The sequence below is a fragment of the Miniopterus natalensis genome, chromosome 16 (genome assembly GCF_054644295.1).
Source record: "Miniopterus natalensis isolate mMinNat1 chromosome 16, mMinNat1.hap1, whole genome shotgun sequence".
Taxonomy (NCBI): Eukaryota; Metazoa; Chordata; class Mammalia; order Chiroptera; family Miniopteridae; genus Miniopterus; species Miniopterus natalensis.
In genome coordinates, this window is record NC_142096.1 from 32,755,326 (window position 1) to 32,780,437 (window position 25,112).

The 25,112-nt window shown below is 44.9% G+C and overlaps 1 protein-coding gene across 1 annotated transcript; it reads left to right on the top strand.

The window, feature by feature from the left end:
* Positions 1-4,165: 4,165 nt before the first annotated feature.
* On the top strand, positions 4,166-25,112 carry CHMP4C (charged multivesicular body protein 4C). Its single transcript, XM_016216010.2, has 5 exons — positions 4,166-4,355; positions 19,335-19,512; positions 21,644-21,758; positions 24,456-24,621; positions 24,804-25,112. Exons 1-5 carry the CDS (start codon positions 4,166-4,168, stop codon positions 24,863-24,865), a joined length of 711 nt encoding a protein of 236 aa, XP_016071496.2. The 3' UTR covers positions 24,866-25,112.

The window sequence follows — 25,112 nt, forward strand, 5'->3', positions numbered from 1 at the left end:
GAGTTTGGGATGTTTTGTAACACAGCATCCTCATGGCAATAACTTTCTAATATACAGGGAATAAATAAAACAAATAAAAGGTAAGATATTCCATAATTCACATGACAAATAAAACAATTTCCCCTCTCTGAATACCAGTTTATCTTTTATACCATGTTCTGAATCGAAGCTTCTCCAGGAGTGAACAAAACAGTGTCTAGGTCAGGCTTCCAGACAGAAGAGCAGTTGGTGCAAAGGCCCCGTGGTAAGAATGTGCCTGGTGACTTCAAGCCAGGGTGTGCAGGCCAGGGTGGCTGGAGCAGAGTGGACTGGTGTGGGGGGATTGGACAGGGAGGTACTGATGATGTGAGGGTGGGTGGGAGTTGGTAGCACTTTATGGAGGAGCTTGAAGACATTTGTGAAGGCCTTAACTTTATGTCTGGAATGAGATGGTAAGTCAGTGTGTGTGTGTGGGGGGGGGGGGCGTGACCCTGGCTCACTCTGCAGGGAGACAGCAGCAAGGTCAAGGTGATCCTGGGGAGGTCAGTTGGAAATCCACTGTCATATAGCAGAGAAAACAGAGGGGCTCGGAGCAGGGTGTTAGCATTGGTGGTGGTGGCGAGGGGTCAGATTTTGTAGTAGTGAGAGCCCATGGGGCTTGCTGATGGGTTGGATATGGGGTGTGAGGAAAGAGGAGTCAAGGGTGACTCCAAGGTTTTTGGCAAAAGGAAAGCTGCAATTATTAACTGAGAGAGAATCTGTGTGCTCCTTAATTAGGTCCAAAACCTCGTGGGGTGGTATTCAAGTATGATGAAATTCTGGAGGGGAAGAAAGGTGTAAGAATCACCTTTGCGTAGGTTATGCAATATGGGTGATGCTGACCTAGAGGCTGCACCTCACTTTATATCCAGTAAGTGGTTGGCATAGAAAATGTTTTACAGCCAAATCTGATAATCCTTACATTCTTTCCCTTTTTTTCTGGTCAGGGATAGACAGAGATATGGAACAACATGAAGAGCTGTGCAAGCAAAACTCAGTCACAGGCGCCATATATTTTCATTACCAATTAGGGGAATACAACTTTTATTTTTGAGAAAAAGACTATTTTTCATAATAGCTACTTTTGTACTCATTGCTGTGATTATTACATACAATGACTATTTGATTGCTGATGAAAAGGATGAGTACATGCTTGCTGAGCTGTTTAATAAATAACTATAGATGATTCTGCAGTGGCTTAAGGGGCAATTCTTCTTCTGTTGCCTTAGAGAGTTCATCTGGCTCTAAAAATGGATGTAATTCTAAGGGGTGGCCAAAATGTATCTATTAGCCTGACATCTAGGCCTTTTTAACAGATCTATAAATTTCCAATTTCCTTCACATCTTAACCGTGGTAAATCACCCTGAACAAGGCCATTCTTTTGCACAACAGCCTCCTTATTAGCTGAGATCAATTGAGATTAGAAAGTGAAAAATACACCAGATGCTGAGAACTCTTTATGAAACCACATTTGTAGGATGAGTATTGAATGAAGATTAATGTGTTATTTTTCAGCTTCTACATCACTGATTTTAAAAGTTATTCTCTGTACCTTATTGCTAGATTAAGCATTAATATATATTTGGAGGGTTTGCTTCCTAGCAACTATTATCTTTTCCCTACTGAGGTTATGTGTTGTGGAAGGAAATGATTTGAATTCAAATGTATCTTGCTTTGCATACCACATGTGTTTCTGAAAGTACTACACATTAAATTGGATAAAACTGATTCTTTTTTCCATTGAATTATAAGTTAATGACTAAACCATTTGTTTACATTTCTGACTGATTTTCATTTGCTCTTCAGATAAAACACAAGATCCTTATTAGCACATGGTGTGGCCCCTGGGCTCTGTCTGCCTTTTGAGACAATTTCCCAATGCTCTCCTCTTGCCTCCAAACCCCAGCTATCCTGGCCTTCCTTTCAACCCTGAGACTTCAGACTCAAGATTTCGGTACATGTTGTCTAAAATTTAAATACTCTAACACTCCATGCTTTATCCCCACCCCCACATAGCACATATAGTACATTACTTTCTTAATTCACTGTCTGTCTTCCCCCAACTAGAACATAGGTTCCCAAAAAATGCATGGGTTGCCCTGGCTGGTGGCTCATTTGATTGCAGCTTCGTCCCATACACCAAAAGGTTGTAGGTTTGACCCCTGGTGGGGATGCAAATGGGAGGCAATCGGTGTTTCTTTTTCTCTCTCTCCCTCCTTCTCGCTCTAAAATCAATAAAAATATATCCTTGGGTGAGGGTTTAAAAAAAGAGAATGCGTGTGTTTCAGTCTTTCTTTTTTGCTGCTGAATCTCCAACATCTAGAAGTGTGTTGAGCATATAGCATGCACTCAGGAAAAATGTTACTGCTCTCACTAGAAGGTAAGCTCTTTTAGGACAGGCTGCACTTGTATTCCCAACACCTTATATATAGATACACTCAGAAAAGGTTGGTTAAACTGACCAGCAATGTGAACCTTAGCAGAATATGTGCTACTTCTCAGTTCTCAAGGGGCTTACAATCCAAAGGAGAAAATATGTTCTGAAACAGATTCATAAAATATTCAGACAATCACAAAATACAATACTTATTATAGTTTACAATACAGGGCAGATTAGAGCAAAACGTGTCCCAGATCACAAGTGCTTTGGGCGGCCGTGCAGGAGACAATAAGAAGTGGATGGCTGTGGTTATGGGAAATGATAGCTTCACGTTTGGGTGTGTGAGATACAAACCAACCAGCCTCCTATGAAAATGTCTAATTTCTTTGGCAAAATTTAGTGCTAGCTATTCCAGTGTGGGATAAAGTGGATTGACCTGCGGCTTCCATGTTAGAATGAGGGCAGATGAGTTGGGCTGCTGATTTGGGGTATCAAGGTGTATTTATCATAATAGCGGATGCCTTTTCCCCCTTTAACAATCAGTGGTTAGCTAACGATCACACATAGGTTCTGATGATGTTGGGCAATGTTGCTCAAATAGGGCTGTATTATGCAGGTACATCCAGCCCTTGAAAACCGAAGTCCATATTCCACTGCTTGGTGGTGTGCTCAGCAACAGCCGCAGGCAGTAGCCCACAGTCAGGACACATGGGTGTCCTTCCAGCTTACCAAACTCCGGGGGCTCACAGACGGGACTGAGGCAGCAAGCATGAACAAAAGGATGTTTCTTTTCTCTGGGACTTTTCTCCTTTTGTTCCTTCGGTGTCTCTGCAAAGGCATTTGACCTAGAACCGAGCACAACGGCACCCATCACAGGTGATTGCTACACTCACACACTGAATGCGCCAGCTTCCGAATTACAGAGCTGAATGCCACAACCACACTCGCTCAGAAGTCCTGACACTGCGGAAGGAGATGACCGACGTCCCTTCGAGCTCTGTAAGGGTGATGCAGAAATGACCCATGCCCACGGCAGCCGGGCACACAGGGCCCTGCCCAGATTCCTCATCTGCAGAGACAGGCCCGGTCAGACCAGCTGCTCCTCGAGCAAGCCAGTCCTCGCACCTGCGTCACAGTGGAGCGCACACTCATGCCCACAGGACACACACCTAGAATGACACACCTGCGTGTTCTGTTCACAAGGACAGACACTTGTGTACGGGGGCACTGTGCACACCCACTCACATACGGCAACGCACAAGCACATGCGTGGAACAAAGCGTTTTGATGAGCTGGGTGTCCCAGCCCACGCGCGCACACGCACACGCGCACACACACACACGCGCACACACGCACACACGCACACGCGCACACACACGCATACACAAACACGCACACGAAAACAGGCACGCACACGCACACACTCGCACGCTTTCGGGCCCCCACAAGACCCCTGGAACATGGGTTTGCCGCCCTCCACCCCGGTGCGTCCCCAGCCGGACAAAGCCACGAGCCGCGAAGGTCCTGCGGGAGCTGCGCGCTCCTTCCCACCGTCCCCACCTCCCGGCCGGCGCCGGCGGCCACGTCCGCCCGCAGCGCGCTCTGCCCCGCGGCGCCGAGGGCGGGGCCGGCTCCGGGAGGCGCCGGGAGGGCGTGTCACCTGCTCTGGCGACTTGTTGATTCCCGGGAGCGCCCTGTCTGAGGTCGGAACCCGAGACCCAGGAGGAGCAGGCTCCCGGGGCCCCAGGCGGCCCCAGCCCCCAGCCATGAGCAAGTTGGGCAAGTTCTTTAAACGGGGGGGCTCTGCTAAGAGCCGCGCGGCCCCCACTCCCCAGGAGGCCCTGGCCCGACTTCGGGAGACGGAGGAGATGCTGGGCAAGAAGCAGGAGTACCTGGAAAACCGCATCCACAGAGAGCTCAGCCTGGCCAAGAAGCACGGCACGCACAACAAGCGAGGTAGGCTCCGGCCGGCCGCGGGCGCGGGCTCCCACCTCCTGCCTCCGGCGCTGGCCTTGGGGACAGGCTGGTCCGGCCACTGCGCCTGCCCCCACCCCCTCCTGCACCTGCACCTGCCCTGGGCCGCCAGGTGCGCTCCCCGGGCCTCTCTAGGAACTGGCGCTGCCCCCAGCGCTGGGGCTGCAGGGAGCTGGACGGCAGGGGGACCAAGATGAACAGTATTTGTAGACAATATTTGAAAACTCAAAATGAACTCAGAATATCCACGATGAACAAATTATCAACATTTTAAATAAAGACAGGATTGGTATTATTAATTCCCCCTCCCCTTGGATTCTGGCTCTTATGGATTGTACACAGCACTTCTTTATTTTAAGTTCTTTTTTTTTTTTAATGTGATATTTTGTTCAAAGTGGATTATTTTTTTATTCATTTTGAGTTTTAAATATACAGCATGAAAATGTTATCTATCTCGATTACTGAAATTTTTGGCAGCCCCTTAAATTTTGCTCCTGGCCGGCTGCACCCCAGTCCAGCCCCACTGACCTCAACACTAAATATCAGGTTTTCTACTACGTGTCTGTATGTTGAATCACACTTTTCAACTTGCATGTAAATCTTCAGTGAAGTACATTCTAGTAGGTTCTGGTTTACCCGGTGCCTCAGCTGTTGGAGACTTTAGTTGGCTGTTGTGCAGTTGAGACATTATAACAACAACAAAAAGTCAGGGAATTAATTATTAAATTTCCTATCACTGGTTTTTGCCACCCTCAAGGGACTTTGAGTCAATAGCGATACTTAGCATTTTTATTGCACCTTGAACTCTTTATTCTTTGCCAAGGTTAATTGGTTTCTTCCGTGTACAGCCCTCTCTATAGAGAACAGATCTAAACAGCACTCATGAAACTTACAAAACCCGGTGAGAAGTTGAAGGGATTTGCTCTTGTATCTCGAGGTCAGTGGCAGACTCAGAAATGGAAGTGGCCACACAGGACTCTCCTCACCGCCAAACCCTGAACTTGCCTCCTTAAGTCATAAAGAACCTTGGGAGATGGAGCGCCCCTCCCCTACCCCAGTGGTGCTGCCCCCGTTAAACACAGGAAAGGCGTGATGTTCCCTGGAGCTGACCTCCGAGACCCTGCTGCGTCCATAAAAATGCTACTGATACATTTGTGCCCACTTATTACCAACAATAAGAAGGCCAAGTTTCATTTTTCTCTGCCGCTGCGTCTAACTTTTGACCATATTATAGTCTGTTTTCGAGTAAAGTGCTGGTTTCTATTTTTACTTTATGCCTGAAAATATTTTTGGAGGTTATTAAATGGCAATTTCTACAGAGAGACTATGCCAGCGGAGCTTCTGAAAACTCATCGGCCACTCTGTTCCTCTGCCTTCTCTCCAGTGTGATATGTACCTGACATTTTCCTTAGTGCCAGTCAAGTGTTTTCTTTTTTTTTTGTTTTGCTATCCATTTGGATCTGCAGAAAGCTTTTTCTACAGTGGTTGCTCAGTAAATATTGGTTTTTAAAATTCTGAAAAAATTGAATATCTGCTTCTAGGAAGTGGTAAAAATATAGATTTGCTTTCAGACACAAAAATGTAAAATAAATATAGCAATGTTCTCCAATTGGCAATGCACTAAAGTGTATACGAGTAGCTATGATAAAGACACCAAAAATATTAAAGACAACACTAACTAAGAGTATCAGCCTAACTTCCTCAAATTAGAGAAGTTACAGAGAGGTGCCAGTATCAAGTGCAAATTATCAGTTGGGGTCAGAAAGCCATTTACTCTTTGTCACTTATCCTTGAGAACTTTATTGGTGTGATCCCAGCCCTGGTTCTACAGTAGCCTTGGGAATAGGAAGAGGCTGGTTAGCATGAGATGATCTGTAATCTGAACTATGGAAAGAATTCAATCAGACCGTGCTTTGAAAACATTGTTAATTTCATCATCACCAAATGAATCAGATAACTTCATATACACATAGTTACAGGCTTCCATTAGCCACCAGGAAATATTTTCACACACATAATAAGGCCCAGTATACTTGGCACTAAATGGACCTTGTGTAACTCCATGTCATGGCTGTAATTTACATGATAACAGAGTGAGAGGTGGCTGGCCAGCTGACACGGTGTCAAGAAAATTAGTTGAGTGGCCAGCTAGTATTATATGAGAAAGCACCACACTCCTGGCCAGTACAAATTCTTCAGCAGTCTATCTCTCTACAATGACAGAAGTCTTGAGAGCACTCTGAATGTCAAAATGGGTTTTCTTGGTAAAATGACAAACTAGCATAATAAATGGGAGAAATGGGGGGGGGGGGGGAAAAGAAACCAGATTAATTGAATATGGGGGGGAAATGGGAGAAATAGGTCTCACTGGGGAAGTTGTGGGTGTTCTGAACTTGTGGACCGGCGAAAATAGTTCAGAAACCCTTCCTTGCTCCCCATGTGAGAGCAGGTGATAACGATGTGCTGGATGCACAGCTAAGTTATCATTAGGGTGGTTCCTGAGGCTCCACCTCAACGCAAAGCCCTGTCCAGTCCTGGGCTCAGGCGGGCCTCTGACGGAGCGCACCTCCCACAGGGCACACAGCACCCCACCAGGTGACTGCGCTGTGTCTTCAGTGAGCCTTTCACTCACGGCGTATTGAACCTAAAGAGACAGAGCTGGGACTTCACCGAGCTCATGGAACAGGCTGGCGAAATGCTTTTTGCCTGTCGGCCAGTGTATGTTTATTTAATAAGTGTATCTGCAGAACCTAGTCTGAGACGTGCCTTCTCAGTAGCGCGTAGCAAGGTTGTGCCGTGGTAGCTAATTCTTCCCCCTTCAGGCTCCTTTGGCAGTTCCCACAATCTACCAGAAAGATCCTCAGTCTGCATCACCAAGCTGGTGCGAGGGCCGTGATACTCAAGGCCCTGCTGATCTAAAAGAGGAACGGGTTGGAGCAAGACTTGTAATTTGCTTAGAAACTTCAGAGGTCAGACATCCTCCAATGCAGTTTATTCAGATGACTATGCGGATCTCCTGCGTTATAGCTAGTAATCTGCTTGTGGAAAAGCAAACTTTAAATATCACTTAAAATTTTTCTACTCCTGCTGAGCACCATCATCGAGAGCAGTTTTCAGTCCTGGCTGTATATTAAAGGCCCCCTGAAGCCTGGATCCCACCCCCATGGATGCTGATATAAGTGGCTGAAGTGTGTCCTGGGGTAAGGATTAGGACCCTAAATCCATAGTCATGTTAATGAGGCAGAAGGACATGTCCCCAGTAGTCTTACCTGGCTTCCTCACCTCTTTCATAGCATGGCACCCATGGGTACTGATGATATTTGGATGCTTCACTGGCTGGTGGCCTCAGGAGCTGGGGGCAATCCTCCTGCCACATGGACTGATGGGACACCTTAAGGATCCCTGTTCTAACCTCCTGTATGAGTTTAAAATGTATATATAATGATATTATCAAGAGATTGTCATAGGGATCTTGCTTAAATATAATATCCTGGTCCAATTTTTTTCACCTTTGATAGAAAGTGACTTAGTGTTGTAGTTAAGAGCCTGGGCGTCCAAGCAGGCAGCCCTGCTCTGCCGTGTAGAAACTGGGTAACTTTAGATCACTTCCTTGACCTAATTCTCAGTTTCCTCATCTGCATAAGGGCAATGATAAGGTTGGTTCCAGAGTTGTGAGGATTAATGACATTATTGTGTGAAGCCCTTAATTCAGTCTTCTATAAATATCAGCCAATGTTATAACAGTAGCTTTTTTTGTAAAGCTGAAATTGGCTTCCTCTTAAGTTCCATTTATTGGCCCAAATTGTGTCTTGTGGAATGACAGGGAATAAAGCTACTCCACCTGGGTGACATGAAGACTGTTTACATATGAGGACGGCAGTCACACCTCCAAGTTTCGGGTTCACACCCCACCTTTTCAGCTTCCTCAGTTACCTCTTCCTGGGCTGAACTTTCCTCCCCAGGCTGGGTCTAGGGCGAGGCCATTGAGACCCCTAGGCCCCCCTTTTGCGACCTGAGGGTGAATGTCCCCTCATTTCCCACCCCAGGTGCCTCTCTCTCCCTCACCCTCGGCCTGGTCTTGTTACTTGTCCCAGGCTGAGCAACAAATCCAAACCTGTCATTATGTGGAAAGGGTGTGTCCAGTCTGGGGTATCGTGGGCCTCAGGCTGTTGGGCTGATAGAGAAAAGAGGTTGGGACAGGAAAGAAGCAAGTTTGGCCCAAACCTCTGGTGCTGAGGCCACTCCACCTCTAGATCAGGGTCTGTTCAGTGAGTGACACCCCAAGGCAGAGTCTTTTATTTGAGTAAGAGGCCACTCTGTAGCCTGGGCATTTTGTTGGCAAAGGTGAACTCGCTTTCAGGGTCGTGGCTCAGATGCCGCCATCCTGGGAGCAGTGTGTGCACAGCCCTGTGGGCATATCTCAGTGCTGGCAACTCTTTGGGCTCTTGAGTTTGCTTTTTACTGTCATTGTCAGGGAGGTGAATTCTGCAATATGGGACACTGGGGACCTGAGGACTTCTGTGTGAAGAGAACCACGTCTGTGTCGGTTAGTTCAGTGCCAACGCGGTAAGGGCAGGAGAGTGGCTCAGGTGACGAGGCAGACCCAGACTGCAGGTCCCCAAGGACAAAGTGCCCCTGGGAGAGATCACTTACCTGGTGACCTCCTTTCTTAAGAGAGTTGCTCAAAATGGGCTCCTCAGGTCACCTGCATCAGATGTCCTGGAGGGGGGTTGTTAAAATGTACAGCCGCAAGGAGCCCCTTAAAGTTCTGACTTCGTAGGTTGAGTACAAGGCCCAGAAATCTGGATTTTGAACAAGTGACTCCGTGGTTCTGATGAGCACTACAGTGAGCGCCTGGCCTGTTTTCTCCCCGCTTCACTCCTGCTCCCTTCCTCCCCCCCCCCCCCCAGGCCTGGATGGGGAATATCTAACCCTCCCCCTCTATTTATCAACAAAGGACCGTTTCGGAGTTTCTGAAGGGTCCTTCTTAGCCTCCTGAATGAGTTTTCTTTAGGGAGGGTCCCAGGTACTGATGTCCCCAGCCCTTACGAAGGGCCTCAGCGTTCTCCAGGGTTCAAAGCCAACCAAGCCTCATAATAAAGTGCTCTGTGCGCCTCCAGTCACCTGATCATTTGGTGCCACACTCTGTACTCTGGGGCCTGGGAAAAGAGTGAGGCTTGTTCCTGGGGCAATAGCACAACCAAATGTCTGGGTGTTCTCTCTTCTGGAAAAGGCATATCTATGGAAATGGGACCCCCTCTCTCAACTCCCTCCCCTACCTCAGGAGCTCCCAGGCTCCCACCCAAGGGTGGGGGGACCCCACACACCTGGTTCAGCCTGAGGAGCCCTATCACTTTCTTAAAACTTCTCCCCTTGGAGCCCAGATGAATATCCTCGAAGACTTACCTGTCACTGGCACACTTAGATACCGACCTGCCTGGTGCCCTGCTAGCTCTTTTGTTCTCTTAAACAGCCTCGTCGCATATGCTTATTCAGATGCCCTATCACTCGCTTTCCCCATTGGATTTGGAAAGAGTTAAAAACCCCAGCCAGACTGACCCTCTCCCCCTTATTACATATATTTCTATGAAATATCATCTTATTTTTAGTTGTCTTAAAATTAAGATTTTTTACATGTTAATGTTATTGTCTTACATATGAGCTGTTTCTTTTAGTTGAATCAGACACAGATTGGATCGGCAGCTTTTTCGTGGCTGTCAAAGTCTGTTAAATATACTGCATAAGACAGAACCAAAGGTATCGCGCCATGGCAGCCACTAGGGACCTCAGTCCAAGATAACCTCTGAGTGACAGCAGCGAGGTTTCACCTACGATTCAGCCAAGGCACAAGATCAGCGCTGAGTGAGTTCAGCTACTCACCGGGCTATGAGTACAGTTGACCTACATTTGCATCCCAGGCCGTCTTACTTTTCCAGCCTTTTCTCCTTTCTCTAACAATCCCTCAATATACCTTGTGAATTATTGTCCTAAAACCAACTACATTCACCCGAATGCTGGTTTATGAGCTGATCGTGTGTTAGAGTCACCAGATTACCTGGAGAGCTTTTTAAAATTCTGTTGCAAGAGATCTGGGAGGAGGTTCACAGTCGTGGTACCCAGAGCTTTGGGGATGATGTTGATGTGAGTAGGTTAGAAGGACAGCGGTGGGCAATGGATTTTCCCTAAGTCAGCATACAGGAGCCCCAAGTGAAGACAGCTATGAGATTAGTTTGGTATTTTTTTTGTCTCTGTGAACTCATACTGGCTTCGAGTTACCACTGTCTTCTTTGCTTTTTCCTCAGAAACTAGAGGGTAGAGTGTTTCTATTCTAGAAGCATTCTTTTGCGTCTCTGTGGCGCCGGTGTTGACAGCTGGCAGACGTGTTCTAGCTACTTCTAGACGGGTAATTGGGGCTGTTTCTTGTGCTATGAAACTTACTTCTGGTTTGCTTTCTCCTTCGTAAATGTGGAGCAGTGTCGTAAATATCAGAACATTCATTTATTCTTCTTCATGTAAATTCCACAAAGCTGGGTAATAGAGCACCACAGTTTTGGGAAATTATTTACATTAAGCAAAAAATACAATTTTTCTTGATTTATGCTATTTTGCTTATGGGAATATTTGGGACTTAGAGTTTATATGGTCCTGTTTTAAAGCAGTCAGAGCTCCCAAGGAGCTCTGCTAGGAGCCGTTTCAGCCCATGGCTAAGCCCTTTACCTAGGTATTTCTAACCTGTGGGTATTTCCAAGGAGGGGATGAAGGGTGGCTAAGAGCCCCCACACCCATCCACTCTGGGCCACCTCCATCAGCCTTTCCTCAGTCTAGCAATCTAGTGACTCCAAAACCAGCACGGTCATTGCTACCCTCAAAACAAAACAAACCCCGAAAGCAAGCAAACAAGAATGGTGATTGTTAAATTCCAAGAAAGGAAAAGTTGATTATTTTCTGTTAAAAGTCAGGAATCCTTGCAGTAGAAGTTAAATTCTTTATTTAAAATTTAAAGTTTAATGCCAACCATCGAACTTAAATGAAACAAAGTTTACAGCTTTGTATTTGGCTTACATATAAATTTAGAGGAATAAAGTTATGCAACCAAATATTTGACAGGCACTTAGGACATTTTATTTTTTATTTTAACATGAGTTTCTAGTGAATCTTTTTGGCTCTTTCACATAGGGTCATGTGCTACCTGGTCATAATGGGTGTGTCTTATTTGCTCAGCAGTAACATTGTTCCATGCGCCTTTTTCAGTGGGCAGTGCTATGTACACGACCAATTCTTTTTATATATTTTTATGCAAATAGTGTGCAAGTAAATATAACCTTGGGGCCTGAACAAAGACATTATTCTAACTCAAAATTTCTCAAAAACTGCAGCAAGAAAAAAATTAGGATGTTAAATCAATGTATACATATTTTAAAGGTCACATGCACAAGAGCCTATGATTTTGTGAACAGTTTAAAAATATTATTTATGTAAACTCTCTTGATTTATTGGGTATTGTTCTTCCACTTATACTTGAGAAATTAAAGAGTATCATAGTTCACCACCAATTTCAAGGGGAATTGCTTCATAAAGAATCTCAAATAGTAGTAGTCATTGGGAGGATAAGAACTGTGCACTTCTCGAGATTCGGCAATAATAGGATCTCATACAGTTAAAGGCACTGAGAGTGGAAAGGAGCTACAGGGTTATAGTTAGTTGGCTGTCAGGAGTCCCTGCAAGCCACGAACACAGTGGTAGTAGTTACTGCATCACTTGAACAGAAAATACTTGTTTACAAGTAGACTATAAACCCATGTTCTAGAACACACACACATACAAACATACATACATATACACACATACATATATACACATACACATATATACACACATATACATACACATACACGCACAATATAAAATTACATCCATAGGTATTCGTGTCTACCCTGTAGCATAATCAACTATTTCTGAATTTTTCTGCTTAACATTGCTGGGTTCATCTTCATACGGTTTTCCCTACATTCTAGGCAATAGCAGGCCTTCAGAGTCACCAGTTTGTGGGCTCACAAACACTACTAGTAGCAAGTAAAAAACTCATTCAAGTAGCTCTATATTCTGCCTGGTGTCCAACATGAATTGGGCTTTTACAAAGAGTATCAAGTGGATTTTAATTAATACTTTGGTATGTCGTTCTAATAACAAGTTAATTCTACTTGCTTGGCGATTGACCTGGGAAGCAGTTGGTTATAAGAAATAAGAATTTCAGCAGATATTTCAAATGTCCTCTATGTAAGCGTTTCTTCCTTTTGTGACAAATCAGGGTGATAGCACTTGGAGGCCATGACCTTCCCCTCTGTGACCCACCTGCTGTGAGCACCTGTGTGCAATGTCCTGGCCATAGGAACTGCCTCGTCTCCAGTGAGGCAGGAGCGCCGTTTCCGTTGGAAAATAACCTTAGTTTCCTCTGTCCATTCACTGTCTTTCTGGAGATCTTTAGTGCATTTTGTCTTGTGACTGAAATGAATGGATAAGTAATAGTTTATAAAAGTGACGGGGACCAGGGGAATTCATACGGAGTGGTGCTGGCCAAATGATGTTAGAATTTTCTAGCATCCCCCTAGCTTTCCATCTAACCCGTGGTTTTCATTCCATTTGTGAAATGCTTATGATGATGCGTGTTCAGATTGTGTTTTTTGAGAACGAATCCAAACTTCCCTAAACAGAAAGCAGTGTTTTGTTTGATCAATGAAGCGATTTGGATGAAAGAAAGGGGCTTACATTCAAACTCCTCACCTAAAACAACATGACTGTGAGGCTTCCCAGTTAAAAGCTAAAGACGATGTGACCCATTACGTGTGACCTACGGATTTGAAGCACTGAGACTGCTCCTCCGAGCCTCGCCTTTTAGCCCTTCCATGAAGGTCATCCCTGCCCAGGAGAGGGGGGATCGGTCATCGTTTCCTGTGTCACAAACAGGACTGTATGCTCACAGATGAGATGGTTCCTAAAAGCTTCCTGCTTTTTGCTACACGCACCGGTACACACCCCAAGGGCATGAGGAGCAACAGGTTGACCTTGAAAACCAAGATGCCCTACTCACTATCTGAGCAGTGAAACTACCAGACTTTTCTGCTATTCTGCTATTTTTCATCAGTGACCAAAGCCTTCCTCTGGCAGCACAGTGGGGCAGAGTTGCACGGGGCTGGTTGGGTGTTGTCAAGAGGGTGGTTCTTAAGTTTCAATCTCAGTCCTCGGGGGGCTGGAGCGAGGGCTCTTCACGGCTCCCCCAGCAGCAGGACACAGGGACATTGTTCTGTGACTCCACTGCTGATGGACAGTCACTGTTAGGCGGGGAGACAAACCCCACCCCTGGCTGTTTCTCCACCACAAAGGAATACAGTAAAGCCCTTTGTCTTAGGAAGAATGCCGTCCAGGTTTCACCTGGGCCTTTAATGCAACCACTGGGGCTCGGAAGATTAAATTGCACCTTCTGCGCAGGTTAAGTGACACAGCTCTAAAGAAGCCCCTCTTTGCCAAATCAGGAGCAATGCTCCATTTGCAGAATTTATTGCATGTCTTTAGAAAAGCACACCCGTTACTTTCCAAAATTGTTTATTAGAAAACAAAGTCAGAGCCTGTGCACCTCACGGTGGGCCTGTGGCATCGTCGTTTCACGGAGAAGCCCCTCACGGGGAGACCCCTCCCACACACTTCTTGCTCTTTGAAACAGAAGCCTCTTATCTTAGTGATTGCTAGATGCTTACTGTGCCTGGTGTCAAGTGTCCTGGGGCCAGATCCAGCCAGGCAGGAAGCATCAGTTTTGCTCACACAAGGTTTTGTTGGAAAACCATAAATTAGTTTTTCAGGGTGGGGGGTTTGCAATCAAATCCAGATCCCTTGCTTCTCTGGTGGGGTGGAAGCCGTGGACTGGAGCCGAGGGTGTTGCCTCCACGAGCTCGGGCTTGTGTTCCCCAGTCACTCACGTCCCATTCTTCCTGTGGGCTCCTGGTACTGGGGCCTCTGTCACTGCCGTTTATCGTCACCCTTGCACGATCTTCTATTGTTATAGCAGAGAAACCTTCCTCTGTGTCTCCGTCTCACTGGTGAAAGACAAAGAAGGCCATTTCCCTACCCCCCTCCGTGTCCTTTCCCCGAGCTACCTGCCTGGCTCCCTGGAGGCCGCTCTGTAGTTTGGGGTGTGATAATTATAGTGTAAGTTGAAATCTCAACTCTGGGTGAACATTCTAGTTTCTCCCAAACATTTTGAAGGGCAGAAACCATATATTAACATAAGCGTTTAAAACTGTGCCCAACCCAGGTCTGATTATTATTAATAACACACATTTGCAAGGGTGGGCACCATACCTGGGCTCCCACCCGAGGCTCTGACAGCCCTGTGGAGATGAGGGGTGATCAGAATTCCCTATCATTCAGCAGCCACTCGCTGTGTGCTGGGCACCGCACTGAACGCTTCACATGTTATTTCAGGTGAGCCCCAACACCCGAATGAGTTATACCTCCGTTTCTCCAGTGAGCGACTTAGGGAGGCCTCAGAGCCTTGGACAGTTGGAGCCTGGATTTGAAAGTGCGCAACCTGACCCCAGAGGACAGTGTTGTCGTCTAGACATCATTGATATCGTTGTGATTCAAATGGGAGAAGTCACTTAAGACGAGTGAGGGTCCCAGGCCGAGGTCAGTGGGCACAGTTTTTCATTGGTAGAGGCTGGATTGAAATATAGATCTGGTGACTCCAAAGCGTATTCCTTTCTAGCAGATTGAATTTCTTGATTTTCAGAAAGTAATCTAAAATTAGTTCTTATTAGGAAATGTGGCATACTTCTTAGTGGAAAACTTCAACATTTTTCTCAAAAAAAAAGAGGAAAATTCTTTTGTGTCAGTAGGTTGCAAACAAGTATAGACACTGAGCCAGCCTGACAAGACTGGGAGGAGACACGCTTCAAACATTCCGCTTCTGAGTATCGTGGGTGGAGACAGGTATTTGGAGTTCAGCTTCTTAGGAGACTCTCAAAGAGCATTATGTACTGTACCTATTGAAGTGTGGAGCTGTTTCCGTAATATTATGTTCCTGTCAGGGTGAGCTATGGTGAAAAGAGCAGGTAACTTGTTGCTCAGTGGTCTCAGAAATAAGATACACAGTCTCATTAATGAATGTTATGTAAATCGCTGTTATTAATAATAATATCTAGTTGCCAAAACCCTACCATGCACAGGGACTGTATAAAGTGTTTTCCATAAATTATCTTTAATTCTTAAACGTCACCCAGCCTGATGGAGATTACATCACCATTTCCAGGAGAGCAAACTGGAGCTCAAAGTAGGGAAGTGACTTAGCCAAGAGCACACATCTACCAAGTCATAGAAGAAGGATCCCCACTCTGGCCTTGAACACCATACTTTTTCTATTATACCATGTTGTCATTATACTATATGCACAAAATTACCCTATTTGTTCATTTTAATGTTCACTCATTTCATCTTCTGTAAAGTAGGACAGTAATAATATCTGCTCTTGGAGTTTGTGAGAGTAATGACATAAATCACATAAAGCACATGGGCTTGGCACACAGCAAATGCTAATCAACACTGGTTTTGGTTATGCATTTTGTGCTAGGGACGGGGGAAACCGGAGAATAGAATCTTGCCTCCAAGGGCTTGTAATTAGTGTGGGGGAGGTGGAGTGGAATAGAGTTTACAGATAACTATTACGTAGTGTGGTGCATGCAGCAGTCACTGGGGACAGCTGCAGGTGGGGTGTTAGCTCCGGGGGCCAGTTGGCCATCTCCCTGTGTGGGGAGAAAACCCTCACAGCTCTGATCACTAGCTCCAGGAGCCTCTCCGCAGAGTGAGATTGTAGCAAGGCGTTTAAGCCAGATGACTTTAAAAAAAATTGTTTTTGTTCTTTCCTAGAGGAAAGGTTAAACAAATAGAAACTGTTCTATAAATAAAGTGTAAGTGCTATTCAGCAAGAACTTAAACGGTGGTGTGACATCTGGAGAGGGAAGCAGGGCAGAGCCTCCACAGTCCACGGGCCAGGGAGGGGTGGGGAAGACAAGCTACCGCTCAGAAAAGTGTCCACCACTCATATGAAAGCCCTTCTTTGGCAACTGTAGGAACCCCCAGCCTGTCTGCCTGCTCCCTGGCCACTGAAGACTGCCTGCCTTCTGGCACACCCCAATCCTTCTACAGAGCCGTGGGCAGCCTTCCCTTTCCAGAGAGAGGCCCATGGGAACACACTTATGTAACTACAAGAGGCCCATCTCCGCAGACTGACTATTCTAGTCGTTCATTTATACATATGAGCCTATAACACAAGATCAGAAGAATTCGAGGAAAGGTGATTGCCTGAAAGAGAAGCATCAAGATAAGCAAAGTAAACAGCTGAACCCAAGGGAAGAGAGATAACGTAAGAAATAAAAAAATGTTAAAAACAAAGCTTGCATTAGCATCTTCAGGGAGGTTCCAGAGACTACTGTGTTATAAGACAAGAATGGCTGCCATATAAATGAACAGCTAGATGAAAAAGTTCTTAGGAATTAGAAACATAATTAAAAATAAATAGGGTATAAGAAAAGAATAAATAGAGCTGAGGACTCATTAGTGATCTGGAATATAAAGCTAAGGAATTCTCCCAGCACACAGAACAAAACGAGTGATATGTTGATGGACTGAAGAACAGACCCAAGGCACCTAGCACCCAGTGTATAGGGATTTCAAAGGAGAGAAGCAGAGAATGGTTTGGGCGGGGTCATGGTGTGGATAATAATATAACAATGAATGGGAATTTCGGAAGAAAGTAGAAATAATGGAGGGGAAAGAAGTAATAAATTAAGGAATACAGTTTCCATAAGACAAAGGAAGATCTGACTCTTCAGAATAAAAATACCTAATGAATGTTTACTTGAAAAAAGAAAAAAAAGGCATGTGCCTAACCCTATACTCATAAAATTTTCTAAGTCCAAGTTAAAAATGAAAATTTTAAACATTTGCAGAGATGAAACAAGCAAACAGATTATCTACAAAGAGATGAGAGGAACGCTGCTATCAAAGTTTTGAAATACTGGCTACCCAACAACAATAGAATAGTGTCTTAGAAATTTTTAAATATTCTGAACCTAGAATTCTGTAAAAATTCAAACTATCTTTCAAGTTTGAAACAAAATGAAGACATTTTCAGACCTATAGAAATTTAGAGAATTTATATCTATGCACCCTTTCTGGAAAAAAAACAACTTCCAAGATTTATTTTGATAAAATAAAAAAAATAATAATCCAAGAAAGGACAATGTAGGAAACAGAAGCAATAGTAAGAAAATAAATCAGCAAACATTATAGTTGAGTGCAAATAACTTTTGAAATTGTGTCTATCAAGCTTAATGCAATTGCTAAGAAAAATTTCCTGAAAAATTAAAAAGATAATAAAAAACAACTAGTAATCATCTAGAAGTAATAAAATTGCAGGTTATTTTAATCAAACATGGGAAGGTTTGGGGTGGGAAAGGAATCTTTTAGGGAACAATAAATTATATACTGATTAATTTTTAACATGAATAGAAAACTTAAGTTTAGTTGCATGCGTATATTTTAAATACAGAGGTATTCATTAGGAGAATAAATTTAGTATATGTAACTGTCCAACAAATTAAAGGGGAAAATGTACAAAGAAAATTTGAATAATCTACATAAAGAAAAGAAAACAAAAAATATAACAAAGAAAACACACCAAAAATGACATATCAGTTATCACCATAAATCAGAATAAGATAAACTGGGGTTATAAACAGTCACACAAATACCCAACTATATACTACCTGTAGTAAGTGAACTGAAAAAGAGCAAATATAAAACACTTTTGAAATAGAGGTTCCCATAAAATTATTAGAGGCAAATTATAACAAAAAGAAAGCTAGAATGTTAACTTAAATAAAAAACAGAATGGAATTTAAGGCAAAAAGGATGAATGGGACAGAGAGTAATGTTTCGTGTTGATCCCCAATAAAACCCAACAAGAAAGTACAATGACTATGGGCCTCTGTGCACCAAACAAAAAGCATTGGAACAGATAAACCAAGCCTATTGGAATTAAAAGAAAAAATTGACCAAAACTGAGTTAGAAAAGAGCCTCGCAGAAATCTTTTGGAAAACTTACATTTCACTCCCAAACCATTAACCTATTTGAGTTCTTTTGCAAATTCCATTAATTAGCTTCATAGCAACATCCCTTGGCTGCTCTTTTCCTGTACTCGCTCCAAATGCCTTATCACAAATCACATTTTAGGGCCTGTTTTTGGGCGCCTTCCAAGGTCATAGTCAAAAGAAGTCTGTTAGTTTTGTGATTTCTGAATGGAGCTAATAAGGTTATTTTGTTCAAGTGCTAATGGCAGGGTGCTTAGATACCATTTCTCTGAGGGCAACGCCTTCATGGGCTCTCGTAGTTCGGTCTAACCTTACTGGCCAGCCCATAGTCATTTGTGACCATGACATGCAGCTCGGCGTCCTGGGTTTTGGACGGCTGCTCACTGTTTACCTTCAAACAAGTCATGTAACTTCTCCAGGTCTCCATGAACTTGTCTTTGAAATAAGGAAGCAGGGCTAGAATAAACAGTCATCAAAAACCTTTCTCCCTCTGAAGTTTTATTTTTCTAATGCGTGATTTCTACTCACATTTTTATGCCTATTTTTTTAATCCAGTTTCTCTGGTCTATTTTATGGAATGTGAAAGTGGACTTCCATCCTCTGACACTTGCCAGGTCTTGGGAAGAAAAGAATAACATTGAAAATGTTTGAGGGCCTGGCGATGGAGGCACAGACGCCACCTTGAGTTTCTCCACTCTGCCTGGTCTCCTCTTGCCCGTAGGTACCAACAGTGCCAAGTCCCCAGTTGGTGCTGAGCCAGTGTCTCTCGAGTAAGTGATTGTGCTCTCTCCTTATAAACGTGGCTTCTCCCTTATTTAGCTGCGTTGCAGGCACTAAAGAGAAAGAAGAGGTTTGAGAAGCAGCTCACGCAGATCGACGGCACCCTGTCCACCATCGAGTTCCAGCGGGAGGCCCTGGAGAACTCGCACACCAACGCCGAGGTGCTCAGGAACATGGGCCTGGCGGCCCGGGCCATGAGGGCGGTCCACGAGAACATGTGAGTGGCCCGGTGTCCCCCTGAGCCACAGACGCCCTCGGAGTCGCGAGAGCCGTAGGATGGTTTCGGCAGGAATGGGCTTGTCCTTCTGAGGACACGTCAGAATGGAATGGTCCTTCGAGAAAGGTTAGAAGGCACAGTGGCAGAAAACAAAACCAAACCTTGAAAACACGAGGGACATTCATTTCGCCCTTGGGGTTCCCCAGTTGCCTCGCTATTGTCTGACACTCCACCTGTAACTTTTCATTATATAATTTAAAAAAGCTTTAAATGTCAGCATCTGTGAGCGTGTTAGGCTACAGAACAGTGGCTGTCCAACTGTGGTGGGACTCAGGGCCACCGGGAAAGCGACTAACGAGACCTCAGATGCCCAGGCTCCTTGAAGAAGGGTAGGGACTGGCCCTTCCTGTCTTTAACCAGGTTCCCCAGGTGACTCTGATTCTACCCACTGGATGGGAGCCATCGACAGAATCATAGCTATGGGCATGGATTTGGGGGTCAAACTCTCTGGGTTATAGTCCCAGTTGCATGGCCGACTGTACTTGGACAAATGACTTTGCCTCACCTGTGTGCAGTTCCCTTGTCTGTAAACTGGAGATAATAATACTCCCTGTGGTTATCGTGACATTCATTGAGGTGCCAGACAGTCCCTGGCATATGTCAGTTCCTGGCATAAAGTAAGTAATCCGTATTCAATGCGGTGGTGGAGCTAGCCACTGCTAGCTTTACGTTCACTCTGAAGTCGGTGCCTGGGACCTGGCCGTTTTCTGAGAGTAAACGTGACAGTGAGATCTGGGCCACCAAGTGTGAGATCGGTGAGCACCTGAGCGATGCAGAGATGTTTCCACGGGTGGGGAAGGTGGACCAGGGGCAGGCTGGGGAAGGCGAAGACACCTTTGCTCACATTTTCTTGCCTTGATAACTCATTGACGATCCACCATCATTTTGACAGCTTCAGAAAGATCATTCCATTCGCTCTCAGAGTCACAATCCTCTGCCGTGGCTATAAGCTGGTGCTGACGTGCAGCACAACATCACGGTGCTTTGGCGGTACCATCGCTTGTGGTCCTTTTGAGAAAAATTCACCCCGGCCCAAACTTCAGCTGCACCTTTCCCATTCTCCCTTTAAAAGATGAATTCCTTATATATTTATCATAAACATAAGAATGGGAAGTAAGTGGTGGTAGGAGAATGGTAAAGTGGGTCTTTTTCACAGCTACATGATAATATGTGAAGATACTCAGCTTTTTCCACGTAGAGAGTCTGGGGAACTTTCCAAAGATTTATTCCACTGGGAATCAAAATGTCAGTGTTTAGGTTGCCTGGTAAGGAGGAAACTTGTCATTTTCTGGTATCTGATCAGTTTGGCCTAGTTTCAGAGCTGGGGGTACGACTCAGATGCTTTCCAGATCCTGGCATTCGGGCTCTGACAGCTCAGGTTGGTGGTCGGGGGCCAGTGGGGCTCAGGGGCTAAAAACTGTCCTTGAAGCAGCTGTCTGCCTGGGCCTGTGGCTACCAGATGCCTTGGCTGAAGTTGCTGATTCTTCTGAGGGCTTCCCAGGCCTCGTTCGCCTTCACCCGTAATCTCCCAGGAGAGCAGGTCCTCCTGGGACAGCCCCGGGGAGTCAGGACCTCAGAGCTGCCAGGCATTCTGGAAAACGGCCCCTTGTTCCAGAACTCAGCTTCCACGAAGGGCTGCTGGAGGTGCCGGCGGCTGAGAGCTGCCTGGCTCCTCTCAGTCGTGGTGGTCCCTTGGGGCCCACGGCACCATTTCCTGCAGAGTTGATACACAGTCGCGTATATTTAAATTCTGCATATGCCCTACCAGACAAAACTTCAAAATGGGTCTACAAATATTGTAAATTATAAAATAATTTGCTTGTTAGTGACTCCCAAATGTAATGGCTATTTATTTAATATTTAAGATACATGTGCCTCTACAGGATTATTCTTTTTTTTGAAATGCAAATTATCTTTAAAGTTGATATACATTATTATTGGGAATTTTTGTTACCCTGCAGAAATAACTAAGAGTTTATGTTAAATTGACTCATTTCTGTTCAGGTGGGAGTATATCTAAATGCATAATTTTAAAGATTCTAAAATGTTTCCACAAAATATTACTTCCCAGGGACCTGAACAAAGTAGATGATTTGATGCAAGAAATCACAGAGCAACAGGATGTCGCCCAAGAAATCTCAGAAGCCTTTTCTCAGCGGGTTGGATTTGGCGATGACTTTGATGAGGTGGGTGACGCGGTGTAAAGAATGGAGCGCCATGTGCTGAAAAGGACAGCTTCCCGCCATCCCCAGCAGACAGGGCTCCCTATATATTTCCTTAAGTATCATCAAAGAGTAAATGATACTTGCTAGAAACATCCTGAAGAGGGAAATGAAGTGTTGGGAGCTCCGATTTAAAGGAAAGGTTAATACACTTTTGCAAAAGCCCCCTAATTAAGCTTCTAGCTTGTAAGGAAGAGCAGCCCGTGGTTCTGGGAGTTCGAGGCTTTCAGAGGTGGAGCCTAACTAGCCCATTACCAGGAGGGGCAGTGCCTGCACATCTGGGCAGAGCAAACAGGCCGCCGGCCTGCAGGCACGGACATGGCACGCCCTGTGGTTGTGAAATCGGAGGTTAGGGTGCCTCCGTCGTTACTCAGGCTATGAAACAAAGTAAATGAGGATGGGCATTGTCAGCACACACATTCCACTTGGATTCATCAGTCCACTAAGACAGACTCTCCTTAGAGTGGTGGCGTCTCCCGGGAATTCCCATTGTTCTCTTCACAGCACACACACCAACTAGTACAGATGTGGAGACGTTTCCAGTTCTCAGAGCAGCACAGCGAGGACTCTGACTCCTGCATCTGCCTGGTAATAAAGACGTAACATCTAGCAAGGAAGGTGTGGTTCCACGGGATCCGAGAAAATGAAACTTGGGCATCAACAACTTTTAAAAATGGTGTAGTTCAACAGTTGGAAAAATTTGGCTCTCAGGCCAAATCTTTCCCAGGCCTGTTTTTGTCTGTTTAATGAATTGCAGAAAACAACACCATCAACAACAATAGCAACAGAGAAGGCTGTTGCGGAGACCATGTGGGGGCTGCTAAGCCTAAATTAATGCTGTGTGGCTTTTTGAAGTTTGCCCACCCTGGTTAGACTAACAGGCACCATAGGGCCCCGGGCTCATGACGTTGGGGCTCTGCATTTGTTACCTTTGGAAGTCCCTTCACTTTCCTGACCCTTCGTTTTCCCATCTATAAAATGAACATGACTGGCTCACTAGCTTATCTCTAAAGTTTCTTAAATTCTAAAATTCTTTTATCAATGAACAAATAAGTGTTGTGTACCTGAAGTCTGAAAATGAGAGAGGAGGTGATGATCCTGTCATCCTATTTGCTACCAAAAATATCAATATCTGTGCAGTGCTGTCGATAACTACCAAGCACTCCGGGCAATTCTGGGCCCGTGCTCCGTGTAGCACAGTGTGTTCTGCTATGACTGCATTTACTATATTTGTTCCTGATTGTTTTAGAGCAGAGATAGGGCACTAGAGTAATCATTCCGGACAGTCTATTCACATAGCCCGTGGATAACCATAAAGCACACAGCTCTGCGGATCACACTATTCCACACGTACTTTCCTGTTTCGTTTCCTTTCCATGAAGTAGATTTCACAGTGGTCGGACAATCCTTCAGCTGGCTTCCTGCCTGATCCACACTGTCATGATCAAATGTTGCAGTTGGCTTACATACCTCCTCTCTTGGTCTCTAGTATTATTTCTCTCATTTTAATGTAGGATAATGTCGGGACTGTTGGTTGAACTCTGCACCCCCAGGTATGAGTTCCATATCTGGCCAGGAGTGAGCTCCCAATCGATTTCTTCAATGATGCATGAATCCATAAATGAAGACTTTCCTTGGTTAATTATGAGAGTGTCTTAGGTCATTTCTAATGGGGACAAACTCAGAATTATAATGATGGCAAATTTAGTTTAGACTCTTGGCGTCTCTCAGGGGCTGGACTCTACCTGAGGACCCTTGGAGCCCAGTAGACTTGTTCTACCACAAGTCATCTGTCTGTCAGAGGCAACTTACACTCAAAGTCTCCAACTAGCCTTGCGAATCTAAGGTTCTTGGGACAGAGAGTAGTTAAGGATTAACCCAGACTCTGAGGCTATTGCTAAAAGAAAGAAACAACAGTGTGCCTACCTTGGGTTGAAGTTTACTTAACCCAAACACGTATGGGCTTTAGTAATTTAACAAAGGACTCAAAGTACCTGTGATTCTTTTTACTTTCTGCACATGTGCTTTTGCCATACCTGTCACTTATTTTTAATAACATTAACCCAAGTGAAAATATTTATTTCCACCAATTAAGGTTTCGCATATTCTTTTTTTTAATGTTCCTGTTGATTTTTAGAGAGAGAGGAAGGGAAAGTTAGAGAGATAGAAACATTGTCAGTCGGCTGCCTCCTGAACACCCCCGACTGGGGGTCGAGCCCAGAACCCCAGCATGTGCCCTGACTGGGAATCGAACCATTGGCCTCTTGGTTCATAGGTCGATGCTCAGCCACTGAGCAGCACTAGCCGGGCTCGCAGATTCTTAACTTTTCACAGTAGAAAAGAAAAGATGCATTGGAAAAAAGACAGGCAAGGTGTAAATTTCCTAGAAACTATGGAGGTGTTATATTCAGCTAGCACAAATTACTCGAATAACGGTTTACCGAAGTATTATAAGATTAGCTACGACAAATTTGAACAACCCAAAATATTCATTTTTAATCATTGCTCAATGTTGCAAAAAAGACTTAGTGTTAAAATAAATATTCCATTTCACTTGGTTCTCACATATCAACTGGGCAGTAGATGTGCTTGTTCCTATGTTTGAGGGAACCCAGTGCTCGCCACGCTAACTCCACAATTCTTTCTTCCTGCTGTGTTCAGGATGAGCTGATGGCAGAGCTGGAAGAGCTGGAGCAGGAAGAATTAAATAAGAAGATGACAGATGTCCGACTTCCAAGTGTGCCTCCCTCCTCCCTCCCGGCACAGCCAGACAGGCCGGCAGGTAGAGTGCCGGGCACCTCGTCCACGGTGCAGAGGACCCGAGCAGGTGTGTCCCCTCCGCTACGTGTGTGCACACAGTTGCCCAAAATAATAGCCTGGCCTGTGTCCCTGTTAGCACTTGCTTTTTATTCCATAAATATACACATTTTTCTACATAATTCATACCTGTTTTCTATGCTAAAGTGTGAGTGTCACCAGTTGCTAATTTGTATCCATTTTATGTTCCAGCATCTTCCAGGAGGGCTGAAGAAGACGACGACATCAAACAGTTGGCAGCTTGGGCGACTTAAATTAAAACAAAACTTTCTTCACACCTAAATCAATGAGCTGTACATAGGACATAAAAAAATATTTTTGCCAAGTTCAGAAGTTAACAGAGACCCTGTTTTATATTTATACTGGATGAGTAATTGTCTTTTCAGCCTCCTAAGTAAAAGTTAAGGAAAGAAGTCACGTCAGACAGAAGCAGGGGGGGAAAGGGGCTTCCAGGTGGCATCTAGGGAGACCCCCCTGCATGACAGGGGGGCCTCTGCCTTG

What these genes read in the sequence shown, in the direction of transcription:
- CHMP4C (XM_016216010.2), top strand. Translation starts at nt 4,166, where the DNA reads ATGAGCAAGTTGGGCAAGTTCTTTAAACGGGGGGGCTCTGCTAAGAGC. An exon ending in CGGCACGCACAACAAGCGAG is followed by an intron (nt 4,356 to 19,334) that starts GTAGGCTCCGGC and finishes TCCCTTATTTAG; the next exon opens with CTGCGTTGCAGGCACTAAAG. An exon ending in TTGGCGATGACTTTGATGAG is followed by an intron (nt 21,759 to 24,455) that starts GTGGGTGACGCG and finishes TGCTGTGTTCAG; the next exon opens with GATGAGCTGATGGCAGAGCT.